The 22,421-nt window shown below is 46.3% G+C and overlaps 1 protein-coding gene across 1 annotated transcript in view; it reads right to left on the reverse strand.

The window, feature by feature from the left end:
• The window catches only part of Znf704 (zinc finger protein 704), a 192,161-nt gene that overhangs the window by 37,928 nt on the left and 131,812 nt on the right, over window positions 1–22,421 (reverse strand). The window contains exons 3-4 of the mRNA XM_075971487.1: window positions 6,307–6,410; window positions 2,699–2,925 (exon numbers count right to left, since the gene is read on the reverse strand). Of these exons, the coding sequence (XP_075827602.1) occupies window positions 2,699–2,925; window positions 6,307–6,410 (331 nt within the window). The remainder of the gene's footprint in view (window positions 1–2,698; window positions 2,926–6,306; window positions 6,411–22,421) is intronic.

Genomic DNA, 22,421 nt, shown 5'->3' on the forward strand with positions numbered 1-22,421 from the left:
GCACACATCTGGAGTTCTTGTAATGATTCTGCGTGAGAGGGATCTTGGCAGCAGGTGGGTCCAAACCACAGCAGGGGAGAACCCATGCAGACAGAGCTTAAGTCAGTCAGTTTAATGAGATAAAGGGACTGAAGGGAAAGGAGAAGCAGGGGCGGGAGAAAGGGAGAGGAGGAGGAGAAGGAGGATGAGGAGGAAGAGGAGAAGGAGGAGGCGGCAGTTTCGTCTTTTAACTGGGACAGGGTACTGTCTGCCACATGCACAAAACTGAGGCACTCTGCCAGGTTTCCATGGAACAGGGCCAAGGTGCACCTTGAGGGAGCCCACTCCCTGGATGCATGTGCAAATGCTGATCTATATTTTAAGGTCACCACTTGGTTGATGACAGAATAGTCCTTTTTTGCAGAAACCATTCTGCCTAGCCATTTGGTCCAGAAAGAAAGGGTATGACTGTGACAGAAAAAGTGGCATTGCATGAAGTTAAATTAATTCTGTAGAGACCTTTTGAGACACGGTTCGAAATGTAAAAGACCCGAATGACAGCGCTTGCATCCTGCAACAACATCTGAACTGCTTCCGTCTCTCAAACTAGTCTAGCCTTTTTGTGCATAAACCTCTGCCTACCCAGCTCTCAGCCTCTGAATGAAGCAGCTGTTCCCTGCCTCCAGGGTGTTTAGCATTTTGCCTGGTGGTGCTCAATGAATACCAGTTCACCCAGTAAACAAAAAGATGGATAGCAGGTGTCCTGTTTTCTTGCTATTTTTTACTACTCGAAATAATTTTGAGGCCAAAGCAGTAAAACATTAGTGACTATCAGTTCCCTCATCTCTAGGAAGGCTGAGCCTGGAGGAAGAAAACACCAAGAGAATAAACAGTTCTAAGGACCGGTTAGTCTACCACCTAGCATTCTGTGAAGGAAGCCTGTGCCCTTCAAATGAATGTGTATGGGTGTGTGCATGCCACGGTGGAGGTCAGTGGACAAGCTGGTGTCAGTCCCTGCCTCCCATCATGTTTAGACACCAGGGTCTCTTGTTTACCGCAGAGACTCTGTCTACAGCAGAGCAGCTGGCCTGTGAGAGTCTGGCGAATCTCCCCACTTGCTGTCGACCACGGGGATTATGAATTAGTTCTGCAGATCTGAACTCCGGTCCACACGTTTGCACAACAGCACTTTGCCCACTCTGTGATGAGGCTTCCTCCTCTTTTTCCTTCGGTGACTCAGCTGTTTGTTAATTTTCTGAAGTGTGTAGACCTGAGTCAGACCAATGCAGTCTCACCAGAAGGCGAGAACAAAACTTTTGGTTCCACACCACATTATAAACGTATCTGTAAAAGACGGTCATTAATGCACTACGAAAGCACCGGAGCCCCTGTTCTATGAGCTTCTGTCACACACTGTCCACACCGATGTCAGGACTGCTCGCCCAGAAACCCTGGGAATGGCAGGCTAAACAAGAGTTCAGCTCCAGACAGCTGTCAATCATGTTGGCTGCTGTCCATGGCTCCAAGCTCTAGCTCTCCTTGAGTCATCAAGTGAGTCCCAGGGTCTCGAGGAGCCCTTACATAGACCTGGCTTTTCAGGACACTTTCTCCAGGAAGGACTCTCTTCTCTGAGTCACGGTGGCCCTATTCCTTGGGGCACACCCAAAGAGAACTATTGTACTTCCACCCCTACACGTTCCGAGTGATGCTGAGGGAGGCAGCAAGGGTGCTGGACCAAGGCCTCCTCTTTGTTTTCCTCTCTGAATGCGTTAAGGGAAGAGCAGAGTTGCAATGGTCCTCAAGGCCTCGCTTTGTTTTGTTTATGAATCATCATTAAGAATGATAACACCCGTGTAAAATTTTAAAACCAGCATACAGAGTCACATAATTTTCAAACAATGCTGTAATGTTCTCTAGGTTTAGTAGCAGTGTTGCTGCAGCCTATGAACTAAAAATGCTTCTATACACAGAGGGTGAAGGGTCATGGAGAAGGCTCAGAACCTACATGGCAGATGGGAAGAACCAACTCCCTCCAGCTGTGTCTAACCTCTACACGCACACTCAAACACACACAACATGAACAAATACGTGTTAAAAAATCCAAACCCTGAAATTGGTGCTAATCCAAGGTTACTAAAGAGAATTTAGAGACTATGGGTTTGGATGGCGGCTCTGGTGAACTCTGCAGGCAATTATTAAATTATTAAATACATCCCAGGACATCTATATAGTCTATAAAGTACTGCCGGGAGGAACAAATGGATTATAGTCAGTTAACTACTGAGCCCAATACTTAGCACTTCTTTACATATTTGTTTAGTAAACATAATTTTTTGAGATGGAAGCATACACATTCATATGTTAACTTTTACGTATCTAGTTGTGTAAAAATGAACAAACCCTTTTGGACTGACTGAAGCAGAAGAGAAAAAAATACTGATTATCTTTTAAGTGCATTTAGGGACAGGAGGTCTTAGTCCAATATTTCAGCTTCAAACACAGCAATGCACACAGAGGATGGAACATGCACACCGACAGGGCACGGCCATGGATATTCTAGTCATTTTTGTCTCGAGACAGGGAAAATGGCTATGTCAAAGACAACTAGAGCAGAACATGGCGTGTGTGCTCAGTCTCAGGAGTGACTAAGCACCAGTACCTTGGGTGCTGAGTGACTAAGCACCAGTCCCCTGGGCACAGAACATGGCGCGTAACCCACCTTTCTCTTCCTGGGAATGGGCTCGTCGAAGAGCAGGTTGCTGGCCTCGGCCTCATCGATGCCATCGTCAGGTGGTGCGGGGCTACGGAAGGGCTTGAAGCTGTCAGCGGACAATGGAGGCGAGGGCGTGGACGGGTTGGACTGGTCGCTGGGAGCACTCCAGCTCCAATAGCCGCTGCTGCTGCTGCTGGAGGGTGCGCCCTCTTTCCAGGACCCGCTGAGGCCCTCTGTGAGCACAGGGGACAGCGAGTAAGGGCCCATGCTGCATGCAGTAACCCACAGAGGCTATAAGCAGTGAGCTATCACTTATCCCAATCACGTGACAGTTTCTAAGCAGTTGTTTTAGCAACGATGCAACATGGCTGTCTGGCTCTCTGGTATGTGTGCTTTAACGTGCAGTACCCTTTCCTCGGGATTGGTGGAGATTAAACAAAAACAAGAAAATAATAGTTATTTCTTGTTCTTGTGGGGCCTCTGGGTTTGCTGGCTGCAAGGCTTCTGCATGTGGTATCCTACATACTAGCCACCAAGTTGCCCCCTCTGGTTCCAATTCCCCCCTTTTTAAAAAAAGACATTACTCATTGACTATGGTTCTTGGGATGTATGTCTAAGAAATCAGATTAAGACTTCAGACTATGGGAAATGGCGCTTTCCAGACCAGTGCTGAGCAAACAAGTAACTGCGTCTTTCACTCTGACTGCTGTTAGGCCCTTAACCTTAATTTTCAACGTTAGTGTGTAAAATAGTGGCCTTTATAATGGCATTTCCACACACCTGCGTCCTACACCTCATTCCACGCTCCCCCTTCCCTCTGGGCCGTCTTACTAGTCCCTTCCTTCACACCTATTTGCTCCCCAACTTCTGCGTTCACACTGTGCATCCCCATTCCCTCTACTTAATGGAGCTCACCTGCAGTTTCAAGCAGTTACACCTATCACTCAGAGCAGAGCATCCCCACTTGACAGTGGCACAGGAAGTTCATCTACCTGCTGCTCTCTAACTGGTAAGTGACCCTGGGCAGCTGAGGCCAGGGCCTGGTTTGCTGGAGGCCCTTGGTCCTCCAGAGCATCCTCCATCTGCAATTGTTGGCAGCCCCACTGACTGAACTGTGCTCAGCTGAACTGTAGGAGTCTGATGCACAGATCTCTTCCTATGCGCCAGAGGAGGGGACCTGTAACCACTGTAGATTAACGTTATCTTTCAAGATGTCCAAGCTTGATTAGCACTTACGTAAATTCTACTTTCTTTCTAGATAATTCTCTTCCATATTTATGTTCATTGTGAATATATTCAAACTCTACTTGTGAGGGAAGAGGAAATCCCAAAATGCTTCATTAAAATCCTATTAATGTCTGTGTAATTACTAATGAAGCAAAAATGAGTAGATTAGTATTTGTAGAGAAATCCCTACCCTTACCTAGTTACGGAATTCCAGAAGTTACTCAGTACATCAAGCAAAACGTTTAGTAAAAGTCGTTAAGTTTGAATCGAAGTAGAAGTTGCCCACTTTATGAGGGTAAGACTCTGGCAGAATTACATGGTCTTTTTTGCATGCTTGCATCTGCTGGCATCACAACGCCAGCGTGGTATTTCCTCCCTGATGGAGAGAGATGGATGCACACAGCACACTGCACTACTCTCCAATGACAAGACAGCCTACACAGCGGTCCTGCAGCCAGCATCCTCACATCCTCCATAGAGGCTTGCACAACAAAACCAGGTGCTGGGTGTGTGGTCGCAGGACGAGGAGGAAGGAATTGCTTTTGAGAACTAGCTATTGTCACGGTGGTATGTTACTTCACTTCACGTGAACGTCAGCGGTGTATTTGCCTACCAGTCTGGGAATACTTCTTTCACTCCTTAGCCAGGAAGACTAGCTAACACAGTTTCCAAGGCTGCAGATTTCCTTATCTTAAGCGAGTATTAGTCAAACATGCAGATGGGCCCAGTTGGGCTCTTAGCTCTTCGCAGAGCTACCACTTAACAGGAAAACTCTCCTTAGTCACAGAAAAGAATCACAACAGGTACCCCAAATTCACTGATAGACCTGAATTCTGGAGAATGGCTTTCAGCCTCTTAAAAACTAATGGATTTACTATTATAAATTGCTTTCCTTACTTAAAAATTTGCGTCCTTTTGCAAATCAAATGAGAAATATCAAATTCAGTAGCTGAATAGTTTTTTTAAAAAAAATATTTTATATATTTTGAGGCAAGGTCTCTCTATGTGGGCCAGGCTGGCATCATTACTTCACAGAGATCCATCTGCTTTTGCCTTTTCAGTGCTGAGATTAAAGGCATTTGCCATCACGCCTAGCTATGTTGTTATTTTTTAAAAGCCATAAACGAACACTGACATACTCTATTGCTGTGCTAGGGAAGTGCATATTGATGTATGAAAAGGTTTATTTTAATTTTAACCTTTAAATACAAAGGAACAGTAGAAATGTTCTCGAAAAAAGAATCATATAGTAAAAATAATGATTAATTTAAGAATATCCTTTTCCCTGTAAGAATTCAAAGTCATTCCTAGAATATTTGGGGTCACCCCAGTTTTCCTCCTCCAGCAATGCTGCTTGGCTGAGAAAGGCAACTCTGGGTGTTCATTTGCCAAGAGGCCCCCAAAAGGTCAGACCACTAACCAGGAACGGTCACGGCACCTCAGTGCATGTGCTTCTGCAGTGTCTAAGTTCATCTACGTATACGTACACACATACAAACATGTATGCAGCCTGACTTCCTAACCCTAACTTCCACTGTCTGGATGGATCACTTTAGCAGCCTGCTCAAGGCTCAGAAGACAGACTTCCAGCCAGGCATATAGGACCTGTCTCAATGAAGCTGCTATTGTCCTCTGCCCAACTTTGCCTCCCGCTGTCTGCTTTCCCAGTTTATCTCAGGGATTAAATGAAGCAGTTTCACCCCACGATTAGGAAGGCAGATATGAAATCAGGAAGACGGGAACTCCACACATACCTTGGTTTACCTTTCTGTAAAGCAGTGATAGTAACAGCATCTCATATGCTTGCTGGTGGAAATACAACGAGACAAAGCAAGCAGAATACTCTGCAGATAATTAAGTCAGTGCTTAATTAGTATGCTATTAATGAGGCCATGACTGAGTCTTCTTTTCCTAAAGAGACTGTGTACTCTCTCTGAGCATGGACACTCTTTATACTCTATTGATACATTCAAATCATCTAGGTCGTACCTAGTAGATACTGAATTCGAGACTGGACTAAATAATTCTCTTTGGTTATGAAGTGTGGGATAATGCTTTTACAAACTGCTGGATCTTCAGTGAGTGCACTGATCCAACTATCTCCCAATCAGAAAGAAATTATGTGAGGAAAACAAGTTCATTAGACAACTCTCCCTTTGCCTGGGGAAAAGGAACATAACCACTGCACAGATGTGTCCTTGGAAGGCAGCAAACACGTGACAGAACTCAGAAAATGTGAGCTGCCCAGGTGAGGACCTGAGAATGCTGGGGTCTTAGGAGGATGAGGTCGGTAGTTCCAGGGTCTCCATTTCCCCCATTTCACCTGATTTGAATAAGGTCCCCAGGAGAGGCCTTGCTCTTTCCCAGAGCACATACCCTAGGCTTACCATTGGGCCGCACCGGAGGACTTCGGACCAAAGGGCTAGTTGACAAGCTGGTTAGTACCATGGCTGCGGTCACCTTGTCCATGTCCAGTTCTTCTGAAGACTTTCTGTAAAACAGGAAGAAGTGCTGTCTGTGTGTGCCACGGTCAACCACAGTTATTTTTGAACGTATCCTTGGGGAAATTCAGCGTTCCGCTAGTGGATTTCTAAGTAAGAGGTCAAGCGGTCCAACCAAAGCCAAATACACAGGAAGAAGGGGCCCTTCTTCATCATTTGTCCAGCAACTATTTATTGATGTGCAGATGAGCCAGGCAGACGCTGCTGCGGGCACCAATACACAATGAATAACAGACAGACAAACAAACAGGAATAGAAGAATCTCTGACAGTGGCAAGCGGTAAGAAGGGTACTAGTGTCGACATAACAGTGCCTGAGCATCTGAGGAATGACTTTTGGGTGATGGGAGCCGAGGAGGCTCAGTTCTGGGAGTGGAGAGACATGTATCTCTACAGCAGCCTGAGGTACACCAGACAAGCTCTCCAAGGAGACAGTGCCCACGGAATGTTCGCCTTTGAGCCCATGACATCATACGGTTAGTATCTGTGAAACAACAGCTGAGCTGGCATCATGCAGAGCAGAGGTCAGGAAGCGCAGATGAAAGAAACGGTGCCTGGGGCAGTGGCTGCTGACTCTGTGGGACTGGTGGGGAGACCAGAACGGTGCTGTCTGGATCGGATGTTCCCTAGAGCCTCCACTGAGATGACAGCAACTAGGCGAGAAAAACATCCAAGGTGTTTAAACCCGAGAGTCCCTCCCATCTTGTGTGTGTGTGTGTGTGTGTGTGTGTGTGTGTGTGTGTGTGTGTGAGAGAGAGAGAGAGAGAGAGAGAGAGAGAGAGAGAGAGAGCGAGCAGAGGGAACTGCCTGAGATGGTGATCTCATCATCTTGATGGCATTTAGAATCACCATAGCAACAAACCTCTGGGCCTGTCTGTGCAGAACTTACTAGATTGGGTGACCTGCGGTAGAAGACCTGCCTTAGTCATGGGCTGCGGCATTCTATGGCTTGGAGGCTATACTCAATCAAAGGGAGAATGCTAGCTTAGCATAGCCATTTATCACATTTATCACTGTCTGCTTCTGACTTCAGAAACAAGATGGACTGCCCTTGGCTTCCCGGCAGTGATGGGCGGTTCTCTCAAACTGGGAGCCAAAACAAGCCTTCCCTTAGGTTGCTTCTGTCAGGCATTTTGCCATAGCAACAAGACAGGCACATAATACATTGCTCAAGTAATTTCAGCATGAAGTTACCAAAAAACAGTTTGACTTTCTGATACCCAAGCCAGTACTAAATTATTATAAGTTTATTGTTTCAATCCAAGGCACTGGAGGATGGCAACCTTTAACATTTTCCCATGTAATTCTTCTCAAAATCTCTATGTGCTCACACCCCAGCCTGTGCGATCAAAAGGTGAGTTGTTTCGGTGACTGGCAAGTAGAAACACCTGTATAAGCAAGCGGGAGGAGGGTAACGAAACTGCTCCCGTGGACGCTGGTGAGACAAAGGCCTATCCTGGGAAGCAGGAATCTCTGTGCACACACTCAGCCGCTCCGATGGAAGGCCATGGAGATCTCAAGCTCACTCCAGGTGGGAAGCTTTCTCCATGCTGGCTGGTCTTCGGACACTCATGCTACACTACTGGGCAGGGTGTACCCAGAAGTACGTACTGGAACGTCTCAGGGGACAAACAACGCTTCCTGTTGGAACTGGATCCTCCCTGCAGGAAGGCACTGACAGCTGGTGCTGTGAACCTGGCTAAAAGCCTGTGGCGGGGTGGGCAAGTGGCAGCTGCTGCTTCTGAGTGAGCGCTGATGTCCACAGCTGAGTGCGCCTGTAGCTTTGCTCAGAACAGCCTTTCTGGGTGGACAGCAGGAAGCACAGAGACCTAACCCGTGCAGGGCTGGAGATAACTGACTGTTGAATGCCCAGTCATGAACGGGACATCTCTGTCACTCCCTCCCAGGCTCAGTGGAATGCTGAAGTCAAAGGCCCCTGTGAGTACCCGCATTAGACCTGCCTAAAAGATGGAAGGGGCAGGGCTAACGAGGTCCACCCCTCCCTAAGGATGGTTGCTAGAGGAAGCAGAGACTTTTCTTCCCACTGTTAAGCCACTTGGTGAGGTATACAGTCCTGTAAATAACCTATCACACCCCTAGACACCCTCAACGATTGGCTCACCTAAACAAACACACAAGTCAAATGGAAATTTAGGAAAGGGCAAAAAAAAAGATATTAAAGTAGAGAAAAGAAGAAGGGAAAAGGATAGGGAGGTAAAGAAGGTAATACATATAAGCATGATCAACATACATTATATAATGTATGAAATACCACAATGAAACTGTTTCCGTACAACTAATAAATGCTAATAAAACATTAATAAACAAAAACCAAAAAGCTGGCTTATGTGATTTTAAAATGAGAAACAGTAACAAACACATCACTGTACATTTAATAATAAGCTGTACATTTATTTTATATTGCCAAAACTACTAGTACATTTCAAAGTAATTACTGACTGTCATAAAACAGATTTCCAAAGACGAGTAAGAAAAGAATACAAATTAGTGTAAGCAAATATTTTTAATGTTTGTTTAGTTTTTGCTTTTTTTTCTTGGTGAGCAGCGTTTCACTATGTTCTCCTTGTCTGCTTGAAACTTACTGTGTGGACGGGCTGGCCTTGACTGCTGCAGCAATCCTCCTGCCTCTGCTGGCGCCCCCAGCTAACCAGAGTGTTCACTTATCTGGATTACCTTTAGGTTTTCCATCAGTCCTGGAGGTCACTGCCACCAACAAAACCAAAGGAAGGTATGGCTTGTGATCACTTCATCCAGATCTCTTAAGAATTTGGATCAAGTTATCAGACTACAGCCTCGTGCTGAGTGGTGCTTTTGTTTTTATCTTTGTTAATTTCTTTTGGTACAGTACTATCTAATTACTGATTAATTAGTGCTGCAGACTCGAATCCTTATAATTAACACAAAGGGATGATACATGAAGTTGACTCTGCTCCACTGGAGGAAACCGCTGTTAGGCCTGCTGGTAGATTCGGAGTGGCTGAGGGGTGCCAGGAGCCATAATGGATGTTCTCCCTTAATGTGAAACTGAATTTACTATTGCAAACCACACCAATCCCTCATTTACTAAAGGCAGAGACCTAACTAAAAATTAATCTCTCTGCCACACTTGAGTTTTATGGAAGTGAGTGATACTTAGAATTATGGTTAAGGGGACAGGAATTTTCACTGTCATTTTATGTGCTATCCAGACCTGGTGAACAGGACAAGTCATAGACGACTTTGAGTTGCTGTCTCACCACCTGCAGGGCCCTGGGTACATACTTAAGCTGAGTCTCTAAATGGTTTCTTCATCCAGACAAGGCCTCGGAGAGGACAAATGAGAAAGCAGACATGAGCACCAGCGTGAGTCTCAGTGTTCCTGCCCAAGTCCAAGCTCCCCAGCGGGTACTGACATTCACATCCGTGAATCTATCCATGGCGTGTCCCCAGAAAGGCATTCTCTGGCTCCTTACTCAAACCCAACAACAGAAGTTGTCTTCTTTCTCCTGCCCTTCCCCTTCTATGTTCCCCTTAGTGGGTGTGTGCACATGCGCATATGTACGCACGCATGCTAACGCATGACGTATTTCATGAATGGCAAAACTGCTCCCAGCTCCTCTGTAAGAGGCTTGTGGAGACACAGCTGTGGGCTCCTGGCTAGGACAAGTTGGTGCTGTGACAAAGACAGACAGCCATGTGTAGCAAGCCCGGGCAGACTCTACAGAAAGAGTCCATGCTATTGATACTCTAGGAGTGCTGTGTGCTGGAGGCTGCACCAGATGAGAGTTTACTGTCTCCAGGTAAAACAGCCACCCGCCCTCTGAGTTCTAGTGGAGAACCAGACTTTAAAATGCCTCCCTCCCTCCCTCCTCTTCCCTTTCTCCCCACTGCCCCTACTTTCTGGCAATAATACACACCAAGAGGAAGATCATGTGAGAGATTGCCCAGGTGAGTGGAAGAAGGATGCTGAGGTCGAAGCCAGCCTGGGTGCTACAGTCTCAGGAAGGACGGGTTTCTGGGTGGTGGGTGAGGACAAGATTGATGAGGGGGACAGCCTGGAATGCAGAGCCTTCTGGGAGGGTTATCGTCCTATTTTCAAGACTCTAAGAGGCACCAGACTCATAATGGATGTAGTGGGGACAAGCTGGGAAAGGTTCATGAGCTGTCAGATTTGTCTTTCAGAGAGCTCCCTCTGGCTGCCTGTGAAAAACAACGTCCTGGGTTTAACACCAGGTCTGTGCAACAGGCTGCTGGATGACGTCATCTGTGAGATCAGGGAAGTGTGGGCTGTCTCATTGAGCTCAGGCCTCAAGTCCCAGGATCTCACAGCTGGGCACTCAGCTATGGCAGGGGCTTGTGTGCTCAGCCACTGTTTTTGCCTTTTATTCTTTGCAGCTGTGCACTGTCTTAACCTCTGCTCGGAGGAGTGTCAACTAACACTGTCTCCCCTGCTCTCCTCTACCAGCCACGGGGAAGCACGGGGGTGTCATGAATACCATCTACCTACAATTAAAGTGCTGTAGTAAGAACTGGAAATAAAGATGAACAATACCTTTCTTAAATTAGTGTAAATCTTCTTCCCTGGCAAACTACTAAAATCTGCTGTCTAGACTAAAATCAGTCACTTCTCTTGCTTTCAGGGTTGGGCTCAAACCCAGGGCCCTGCACACATGCGCTGAAAGTTCCGCAGCTTCAGAGTCTCAGGAACGTCCAGAAACAAGCTAGAAATGAAATCTTTTCTTTTGAAGATGTTACAGCATCTATGCTCAGTTTTGGAATCCAGGAAGGTTTTACTAAGAGTTTGGGAAATGAGATCTGACAACTATTCATGTGATTAGGCACAAAAGCTTCTTTTTCTATAGGAATCTTGTAAGAATTGATGCTGCAGTGGTTTGAATAAAAATGGCCCCCATATGATGTGAGATGCCTCTCTGCATGGTATGAATACCATTGGTTAATAAAAAAGCTGTCTTGGCCTGTGATAGGACAAAAGAATAGAGCTATGCAGGGAAAACTAAACTGAATGCTGGGAAAAGGAAGGCGGAGTTTAGAGAAGCCATGTATCCCCAGCCAGAGACAGATGCCGGATGGAACTTTACCTCGCAAGCCTCAGCCACGTGACAATACATGGGTTAGAGATGGGTTAGCTTAGGATATGAGTTACTCAGAAATACGCTTAAGCTATTGGCCAAACAGTATTGCAAAGAATATGGTTTCTGTGTGATTATTTCAGGAATCTGGGCAGCCGGGAAACGAACAAGCAACTTCCTTACTATACCCGTAGGCCATATTTGAATGCTTAGTCATAAAAAGTGGTTCTTCTTGAGAAAGATTAGGAGGTGTGGCCTTGTTGGAGAAAGTTTGTCACTGGGGTGGGTTTTAAGATTTCAAAAGCTCAAGCCAGGCCCAGCATTGCTTTCTCTTCCTGCTACCTGTGGATCCAGATGTAGAACTCTCGGCTCCCTCTCCAGCACCATGTCTGCCTGCACACTGTATCCTGTCATGATGATAGTGAATTAAACCTCTATAACTATAAGCAAGCACCAGTAAAATGCTTCCCTACATAAGAGTTGCTGTGGCCATGATGTCCCTTCACAATAGAACAGTGACTATGACAGACGTTAGCACCCCTAACTTAGGTACTGTCTACCTTGTTTTGTTTTCTGATCTAGGTCTCTCACTGGGCCTAGAAGTTGCTAATTAGGCTGGACCAGATAGTCGGTGAGCCCCAGAGATCTGTCTTTCTCTGCCTCCCCAGCACTGGGATCACAAGTGCTTGCCACCACGCCTGGTTTTTCACACGGATAATGGGAAATCATATTACATGACTGCATGGCAAGCATTTTACCAAATGAGCTATCTCCCCAGTCACACGTTTAGCTGCTGAATCTTTTAAGATTACAGGGAAACTCAGAGAAACATTTTGTGGTCTCGATCAAACAACAGAAAAATTAAACACATCCCTACAAGGCAGCATCAACCAAGACTTCCGAAACTACCTGTGTTGAAGATCATTTTTAAACACTTCTAATGTATTGATGAACAGATACTTTTATTAAATACATGAAAAGAACGGCTCTTGGAAATCACTGCACATTTCTAAACCATTGGAAGACGGCAGGGTCCACGATGTGGTGGTTGATCAATGGCAGGGTATGTATCCAATAGCCATTGGGTTCATCCAAGTGGTAACAGGATTGAGGACAGAACACTGTGGTGTGGGTCTTTGACAAAGCAAGAAGGAGCAGGATGCCAGCAAGGAAGGACAAAGATGGAAGGAGCTTTAAAGCAGCAGGCTTATCCAAGAACCTTCAGCACAGGAGCAATAACAATGTGTGTGTGTGTAGAACACTACAAACACAAATTGTCCAAATAATGGAGCAATGGATTAACAGCCACGGGGACAGAGAATTGCCTTCTTGGGAGTCCCTCCTGCTTTAGGATGGAGTTTAAACCTCACACGACAGACCTCGGCTCTCTGTATTCTGAGTCTTTTAATTCCACCCCCTTTCCCCAAAAGTACAGAGCATGATCCTTTTCCAGTGCTCAGCAGTCCTGCCCAAGTCGCCAGGCCCCTCTTCCCAGACCTTGATTCTAGTACTGGGCTCAGCACTACTACTAGGAAGTCCCTTCTACCAGCTGCTCACTGTATACTGAACACACTTGCTCCTGCCCCGTACAGGCCAGGGCTCACTGTATACTGAACACACTTGCTCCTGCCCCGTACAGGCCAGGGCTCACTGTATACTGAACACACTTGCTCCTGCCCAGTACAGGCCAGGGCTCACTGTATACTGAACACACTTGCTCCTGCCCAGTACAGGCCAGGGCTCACTGTATACTGAACACACTTGCTCCTGCCCCGTACAGGCCAGGGCTCACTGTATACTGAACACACTTGCTCCTGCCCCGTACAGGCCAGGGCTCACTGTATACTGAACACACTTGCTCCTGCCCAGTACAGGCCAGGGCTCACTGTATACTGAACACACTTGCTCCTGCCCCGTACAGGCCAGGGCTCACTGTATACTGAACACACTTGCTCCTGCCCCGTACAGGCCAGGGCTCACTGTCTCTCTCTACTCTCAACATCCAAACTCCCTTTCTTAGGTTCAGTTCTCATGAAGGATCCAGGGGCACTGCTAGTGACAGTTGCTGAGGAGTGATAGGAAGAGAAACCAAAACATCTAAAAAGCTCCTGTGGATACCCACTCTTCCACTGTCCTGTTGAACTTGGTGATTTCTTCACTTCCTCAGTGGAAAGCAAAGGGGGTTTTTAGCTTTGAAACACATCACCCCTGCACATATTTTTCTATTGGCCTTAAAAATCAATAGATCAATCAATCAATCAATCAATCTTTTTTAAAATGCTAGTTTATCTAGGCAATATTGATTTTTCTCCAATGTCTGTGATAATTCTTCTATATTCACAAAGCCTCAGGGACCCACTGGTGAACTCTAGGATGTCAGCAAGAACATTATTAAAGAGTCAAATCCCCTGAAAAGAATTCTGTGTGCTTAGCTGGAGTTCTTGATGTGAGTGAGCGGCTCACGGAGCACAGCTCAGAGTCGCATCTCCAATACCCCTCAGAGGCTCTTCCACTTCGTAGGTCTGAAGCTTCTGACTACAGCTCACATGCTCTTACAGGAGACACGGGCAGTCTTACACTGTGTTCTCTGTGAACATGTCATCACAACCCAGGATATTTGTGGGATATTTGATTGCACTGTGAAAGCCGAGACTGTGCTAATAAAATCAACCTTGGATCAGGGGGCAGAGCCAGGAACTAGCTGACAGAATTAGCCACAGAGAGTACGGAGAAGCCAGAATGACGGACAGAGAAGCACACAGGAAGAAACAGAGGAGGACTTAGAGATTTTTAGTCCCTTTGATTTGGGACGGCTGGAGAGACACTCTTTTGTTGGGTCTCTGGACAAAAACGAAGGTCAGTGGTTGCTTCTTGACCTCTCTGAGCCAGCAGGTTTTCACCCCAATATTTGACTCCCAAGTCTTTATTGGTAAATAGAATGATAGAGATTTAGTTAAAAACTACATTTGATGGCAACGGCAGGGCAGTGCTGGGGGGACCTGAAGCCCCACCCTGTGGTGGGTGCTGACTGAGGGACTGTGGGGTGGTGGGTGGTGGTTAAAATAGCCATAGATTCAGGTGCAGCCACTAAGCCGACAGGAAAGCAACAGGCCACCACTTATACACACTGTGATGGCAAAGACCCGGGAGAACGTGACAAAGGCTGAACGTCTTCTGAGAGCATGCACTTTGTGGGCCTCTGTGTATCTGTGTCACTGTGGGTTAGTGTCATGTGTTTTGCAGTGCTTGCATCTGGGTCATATCCACGTGTGTCTGGGTCCTGTGTGTACGTATGCATGTGTCTATGCGCATGTCTCTGTGAGTTAGGGTCCTGTGTAGTTGTGTGCTGAGTATCTGTATACACGTTTGAATCCTGTATGTATGTGAGTCTGTGCTATCTCTGTTATACTGGAACATGACTGTCCCTGCTTCTGTCACCTTTTAGGGACAGCCAGCATTTTCCTTTTTAACTCTGTGAGATGAAGTCCTTGCTAGTTTTTCTCCATCTCACTGAGGAATGTACCTGCTGTCTTCAAAAGTCCATGTAAGACAACCGCTCTCTCCAGGAACCTCTTCGCCTGGCTGCCTCTGGCCAGGCTGCTGTCTGTTTGGGCTGCCAGCCAGCTGTCCCACAGCACTGCCTTGTCAGCAGGGCCTACATTCATTCAGGGAGAGCAGAGTCTACTCTAGTGGGAAGGCAGAGCCCTGCATCATTCAGGAAACCTGAAGTTAGCAGTCTACTCAATAATGGCCCAGTTACTCATCCGAACTCCATCTCTCATGCATGTTCCTGATGTACTGTGGGGCTCCTTATGTCACTGCCTGGAGGCCTCAAATCCGTTTTTGCCCCGCGAATGTAGAGCGGTAGCCACAGTTTACGGAGATAATTACTTTATGCAGGAAGCTGGAGAAAACAAGCCCAGCCAAAGGTATGTCAGTGTAAAAACTATGGAAGAAGTCACTGCCCCAAGACAAAAACGAGCCAGGAGCAGCAGCAAAACCCACCAAGAGAGAGTTAAAAAGACAGGAGTTCTTATTTCTGCTGCTCCCCGGCCCCACACACACCCATGACAGCAACCGCTATGGCAGCAGTGAACTGACCACGGCTCCCTGCCATTTATCTTCCCAGCTATTATAAGAGAGGATTTTAATCGTCCTTGCTAACCAAGCTCCCCATACACATCCCAGGAGCACTAGTGGGGCCCCCACTCCATCTAAAACAATTCTGCGGCTCTGGCTGCCCAGTTATCAGGAGGGACTGGGACAGAGGCCCTGCCCTTCAGAGTGACCATGTGAGCTGGACACAAAATGGCAGGCTCTACTCCCTCACAGGCCCTGGGATGCGAGATTGATGCTACAAGTCCAAGGCGTCCATACCTGAAGCTCTAACAGGGGTGGGAGAGGGTTGGTAGGTGCGGAATCAATCCCTCCTTAGGCAATTAACTTCCACATCTGGCTTCAAAAAGGAAATAATACAATCTTCAAAAACTGTGTCTTCTCTGCAGTCACAGATACTGCTGACTGTAAACCAAGGACGCTAGACACACACTATTGTAAACTGCCACTGTGTATTGATGTCTCTACCATGTTCTACTAAGAATCAGACTTTGGAATTGTTTTTTAAAGGAAACTCGGCCAGTTGGTCCAAGCAGTGAGTCCACATTACAGGCATATGTCATCACACCTTGCCATGACTTCATTTTCAACTGGAGGCATACACATAAGTTTCTATGACTGAAACAGTCACGTGAACTAAAGGGCAATCCATTTCAGACTTTTGTATTCAATTTAAAAATATAATGAAAAGAATTTTGTATTTACATATAGATGGCTTTGTCTACATTAGTGAGAACATAGTATATAAAAGTTGAAGTCTATACATAGATTAAATTATAGGCCATCTGCCAATTATGAAGGTTTTTGTGTTTTTTCTTTTTTTGAGACAGGCTATTATTATGTAGCTCTGGTTGGCCTAGAAATCTCTATGTAGACCAGACTGGCCTCGAACCCACAGACATCCTGATTAAAGATGGTAGTCACTTGGTAGTCACTTTTATAAAATTATTTCAATAGCTTTCCTTTAGTAGTCTCCTGCTTATCATCCTTTTATCCTTTAGGGCCACACTTTATTTTAGGTACAGCAATGTCCTTTCCATTAAATAACACTGCAACAGAATGGTTTTAGACAGAGGGCAAAAGGGAAAATTTCAAACTACAAAAATCTTCCCTCAAAACAAATTTCAGAAATCCTCTTCCCAAATGGGTCAATGTAAGAAATACATCCAGTGGCTAGTTCTGTCCTGCTCTCCTGCACTAACTGTCAGTGGGATGGAAAGAGAGCCCACATTCTTGGTCTGCCTCAGGGACAGCATGTGCGGACTCACGAGAACGAGAGAATGGTTCTTCCACGTAAACACCCAGGAGCAAGGGACATAGGGAAGAGGGCATAAAGAGTGTTTGATTAGATTTCAGCTCACCTCCTGTACTCACAAACCCTACCACAAATGCCTTGATTTCTGCTATTTGGTTGGACCATATGAAATTGCCAACATTTAATAATCTCTATCTATATAGATCTATGCCAATTTCATAAGGTTGAACCTGATTATTTTCATGTGTTTTGTGTGTGTGTTGGTACATGTTTGTGAGTGCACACACGTGTATTACATGTGCACTGGGAGACTGCAGGCCAGCATGAGAGTCATACACCTTTTTCTCTGATCTGGAGCTTCCTAGGTGGCTGCCAGTAAACCCAAGGCCCATACAGCCCGCGGGCCATAGACAGCACACAAAAGTTCAACTGTCACACCGGGGGACTCATCTCCACGCCCCCAGTACTGGGCTTACGCGTGACCGCCACCACCTCTGGCATTCCCCATGGGTTCTGGTTTACCAATGGCTCAAGGCCTCAGTCCACCTGGACTGCCCACTCTGGTTTTCAAGCTTACAAGGCAAGCACTTTACTGACCGAGCGAGCCATCTTTCCAGCCCCTCAAACTGATTAGCTGTGCTCATTGAAATGCTTACCTTGAGTTTGAGACCAATGAGCCCGTGCTGGATAGTTTCATGTCAATACAACATAAGCTAGAGTCATCTGGAAAGAGGGAGCCTCCGTTGAAAGAAAAAACTGCCTTTACCAGATCAGATCTTGTGGGCAAGCCTGGGAGGCATTTTCTTGCTTAATGATTGATCCCTGTGACAGCCCTAACCCTGGGCTGGTAGCCCCAGGTGCTGTAAGAAAGCAGACTGACCAAGTTTGTAAACAGCACACACCTTGGCCCCTGCATCTTTCCTGCCTCTGGGTTCCTGTCTTGACTTCCTTCAGTGGTGGAACCTGACCTGAGAGGTGTAAGCTGACATAAAACTTTTCCTCCCCAAGTTGCCCTTAGGTAATGGCATTTTAGCATAGCAATAGAGACCCTGGAGGAGGAAGAGCCCAACAGTGGTTCTCTTTTCTAAGGTCTGAATTAAGTGTTACTGAAGATCCTCCCCATTGGTAAAGCTCAAGGCCTCAGTCCACCTGGACTGCCCACGTGCAGAGTGCTGTTTGCACACTGAGCAAGGCCAGCTGGCTGCAGGAGCCTACAGTGTCCAGAATGGGCTGGCTCCAGCGGCCTTGCTTAGCTAAGTCCTTGAGCGAGAAGCACAGGGAAAGTATGGACTTGTCGTGGCTATGAATCCAGGAGACACAGGCTGGTACTGCCACTCCCTCCAAAGGTGCTAGTTCCTTTGCTGAACAAGTAATTTTACCACTAGGACTTTAGCAACTTAACATAAATCTCAGTAATTCTCAGGTGGGATACTGGCCTCAGCTATTCTGAGACACACCTTGAGGGAAAGTTTTTGTGTGTGTGTGGGGGTGGGGTGGGGGTGGTTCCGTGCCTTTCCTGACCAGGCCTACTGTGATGCCTAGCTTTTATGTCAACCTGAACCAAGTTATAGTCATCTCAGAGGAGGGAACCTCAATAGAGAAACACCTCCCTCCATAAGGTCGGGCTGTAGGCAGCCCATGCATAATTTTAATTAGTGATATGGGAAAACCCAGCCCATGTGGGTGGGGTTGCCCCTGGGCTGGTGGTCCTGGGTGCTAGAAGAAAGCAGGATAAGCAAGCTATGGGGATTAGCAGCTAGCTTCATGGCCTCTGCATCAGCCCCTGCCTTTATGGTCCCATCTGGTTTGAGTTTGTGCTGAAAGACCCTACAGACCCCCTCCTCAAAAACCGTAGCTAACATGCTCCCGGGGGAACGTCCTGTTTGCTTTTAAAAAACCTCTCCGGATCAGCAGCCAGCCTGCTCCCGTAAGAACATCCCATGTGCCTGAGAGAGCAGGAGATCTATGAGATAGAGATAGGAAGACTGCAAGGCAAGATGTCAATAAGATAGGACATCAACAAAGCAGGTTAGCTATAAGATAGGAACAGGATGACTGTTGCCAGGCATCCATGCTGAGAGAGGAAACCATTCATGCCCCTGCCTCCTTCAGGTCAACCGATAACCACGCTTTTGCTTCTGTAAACTTGCTTTTGCTCTTCCCTATAAAAAGCCCGCCCTCCAGTTGGCAGGTGCGCAAATCTTCAGAGAGATCTTGCTGCCCACAGGTACCTGTGTCTACTCAATAAACCTCTTGTGATTTGCATCCATGTGGTCTCGGCCTGTTCCTTGGCGTTGGGGAGGTCTCCTCTAGAAAAGAGGTCCTCGTCGAGGGTCTTTCAGTGCCATGGCTTTTCTCAATGGATTATGCTTCAGGATAAGCAAAGGAAATAAGCCCTTCCCTCCCCCACTTGCTTTTGGTCACGGTGTTTGATGACAGCAATAGAGCCCTATCTAGGACACCTAGGTTTCCCACCTTTCGTGGCAGAGAAGGTCATGGATTTAGGACACCGCCCCCCCCCCCCAAGACAGGGTTTCGCTGTGTAGCTCTGGCTTTCCTGGAACTCACTCTGTAGCCCAGGCTGGCCTCGAACTCACAGAGATCTGCCTGCCTCTGCCTCTTAAATGCTGGGATTAAAGGCAAGCACCACCACCACTTGGCTTAGGACTTGGGCACAGTTTAAAGGAAGCATTAGAGAAACCAGAATTGTCACACATAGGATTTTTTCAGCAAGGCAAGGAAATAATAGCTCCTGCTCACCATAAGGCTGGAGTGGATGCTGGGTTGCTCTTCTGGTAGTCTGTGGAGCCAGCCTTCACCCAAATCTCCCCAAATCCAGAGCATTGCTTAGGCACTAATCCTGAGCTTTGTCTCTCAGTCCACAGAACCCATCCTTATGGCTCTCAGGGTCAATATGAACCCATCCTTGTGGGAAAGGTCACAGGTGCTCTCTAAAGAGATGCACATTCTGATGTAGCCGTGCTGTGTGGAAACTTCTTCACCCCAGAGTTCTACTGTGTTTAAATGCAGAAGAAAAAACCACTCCATCAGACTCCAGAAGTTTTTGACCCAGCACCAGCTAAAGTTGTGAAGACCTGATAGTTTCCCTGCCGACTGTGATGCCTGCAAGGACCCTCACGTTCTATTTCAGACACCATGAGGGCCACTCTAAAAGGTGATTGGAATTGCCTTTGCCAAGCTGCTCAAACCCAGGGCATAACCTCTCTCCTCAGGAAAGTTGAAGAGTGAGGACTTTATACTTCAGTTTCTGTAGGGTTAAGCCCAGTCTTAGGGGGCGTGTTTGCCTCGGGCTAATGTTTACCTATAAATCTGCTGGGCATACGCCCAGCCGCCCCTTCTGCTTCCTGTTCTCCGAGGGAACCTTGGTACTGTAAGTCTATTTCCCCCATTAAAGCTGTATATATTTTTTACAACCTGTCTGCATTCATTTACGCCGCTACAAGTTTCTGTTTCAATCGCAGGTTCTAGCCTTGGGGAGCCGCTGTTGATGAACTTGGTCAACCTGAGAACCCATGAGGTCCACAGTAGTAGTATCTCCATTGTTAGAGGAGGACACCAAGACCAGAGAGGTGCAGTGGGTGATGAAGCCTGGACTGCATCCAGGCACTTTGACACCAGGTCTATTTGTGATAGACTGAATGGATTAACCTCTTCAAGACTCCTCAGTTAGTCCTAGCACCCAAGGTAACAATATCTGGAGGTGGTGTTTAGAAGCTGAGCAGTTTGAGGTGAGGACATGAGAATATAGCCCCCTATGTGGTAGACTGTGCCCTTGTCAAAAAAGGAAGAAAACCAGAGTCTGCTCTCAGCCTTGCAGAGACGGCCATCGGCAAGCTAGAAGAAGGACCCACCAAGAACCAAGTTTGCCAGCACCTGGATCTTGGACTTTAGCCTTTAGGAGAACAGAGTGAGGGCATCCTGTGTGAGCCACCAACTTGTGGCATTTTGTTACACAGCATAGATGAGGACAATGCTTTCACCAATGTGCTAGGGAAGGAAGCTTGGCAAGTGTCAGGTTGTGTGTGACTCCAGACATGCTGGTGAGTGGCCCTTAGCAGACAGTGACAGCACTTCTCAGAGACTGGATGCCAGTGACACGCCCCCAGTTAAATGCTTTCTTTTTTAAGAGTGGCCTTGGTCATGGTGTCTCCTCAGAGAAGCAGAACAGTGACTACAACTAATAGTATAGATGTGTTTAGGGGTAAGTCCTTGATGATGTGTTTAGGGGTAAGTCCTTGATGATTCCCCACCATTCACTAGAGAGAGGGGTTTAGTGGAGCATTTGTCTGTGGTTGTCAACATAAACATGGATCAGTTTCAGGCAGTCAGTCCACTAAAAGGAGATACGACGTCTATACGCTGTATGTGTACAACATCTATATGCTGTATGTGTACAACCTCTATACGCTGTATGTGTACAACATCTATACGCTGTATGTGTACATCTATACGCTGTATGTGTACAACCTCTATACGCTGTATGTGTACAACCTCCATACGCTGTATGTGTACATCTATACGCTGTATGTGTACAACCTCCATACGCTGTATGTGTACAACATCTATATGCTGTATGTGTACATCTATACGCTGTATGTGTACATCTATATGCTGTATGTGTACAACATCTATACGCTGTATGTGTACATCTATATGCTGTATGTGTACATCTATACGCTGTATGTGTACAACATCTATACGCTGTATGTGTACAACCTCTATACACTGTATGTGTACAACCTCTATACGCTGTATGTGTACAACATCTATATGCTGTATGTGTACAACATCTATACGCTGTATGTGTACAACATCTATATGCTGTATGTGTACATCTATATGCTGTATGTGTACAACCTCTATACACTGTATGTGTACGACATCTATATGCTGTATGTGTACAACATCTATACGCTGTATGTGTACAACATCTATACGCTGTATGTGTACATCTATATGCTGTATGTGTACAACCTCCATACGCTGTATGTGTACAACATCTATACGCTGTATGTGTACAACATCTACACGCTGTATGTGTACAACATCTATACGCTGTATGTGTACATCTATACGCTGTATGTGTACAACATCTATACGCTGTATGTGTACATCTATATGCTGTATGTGTACAACCTCCATACGCTGTATGTGTACAACATCTATACGCTGTATGTGTACATCTATACGCTGTATGTGTACATCTATATGCTGTATGTGTACAACCTCCATACGCTGTATGTGTACATCTATATGCTGTATGTGTACAACCTCCATACGCTGTATGTGTACATCTATACGCTGTATGTGTACATCTATATGCTGTATGTGTACAACCTCCATACGCTGTATTGTACATCTATACGCTGTATGTGTACATCTATATGCTGTATGTGTACAACCTCCATACGCTGTATGTGTACATCTATATGCTGTATGTGTACAACATCTATACGCTGTATGTGTACATCTATACGCTGAATGTGTACAACATCTATACGCTGTATGTGTACATCTATA

The sequence above is a fragment of the Microtus pennsylvanicus genome, chromosome 5 (genome assembly GCF_037038515.1).
Source record: "Microtus pennsylvanicus isolate mMicPen1 chromosome 5, mMicPen1.hap1, whole genome shotgun sequence".
Classification (NCBI taxonomy): Eukaryota; Metazoa; Chordata; class Mammalia; order Rodentia; family Cricetidae; genus Microtus; species Microtus pennsylvanicus.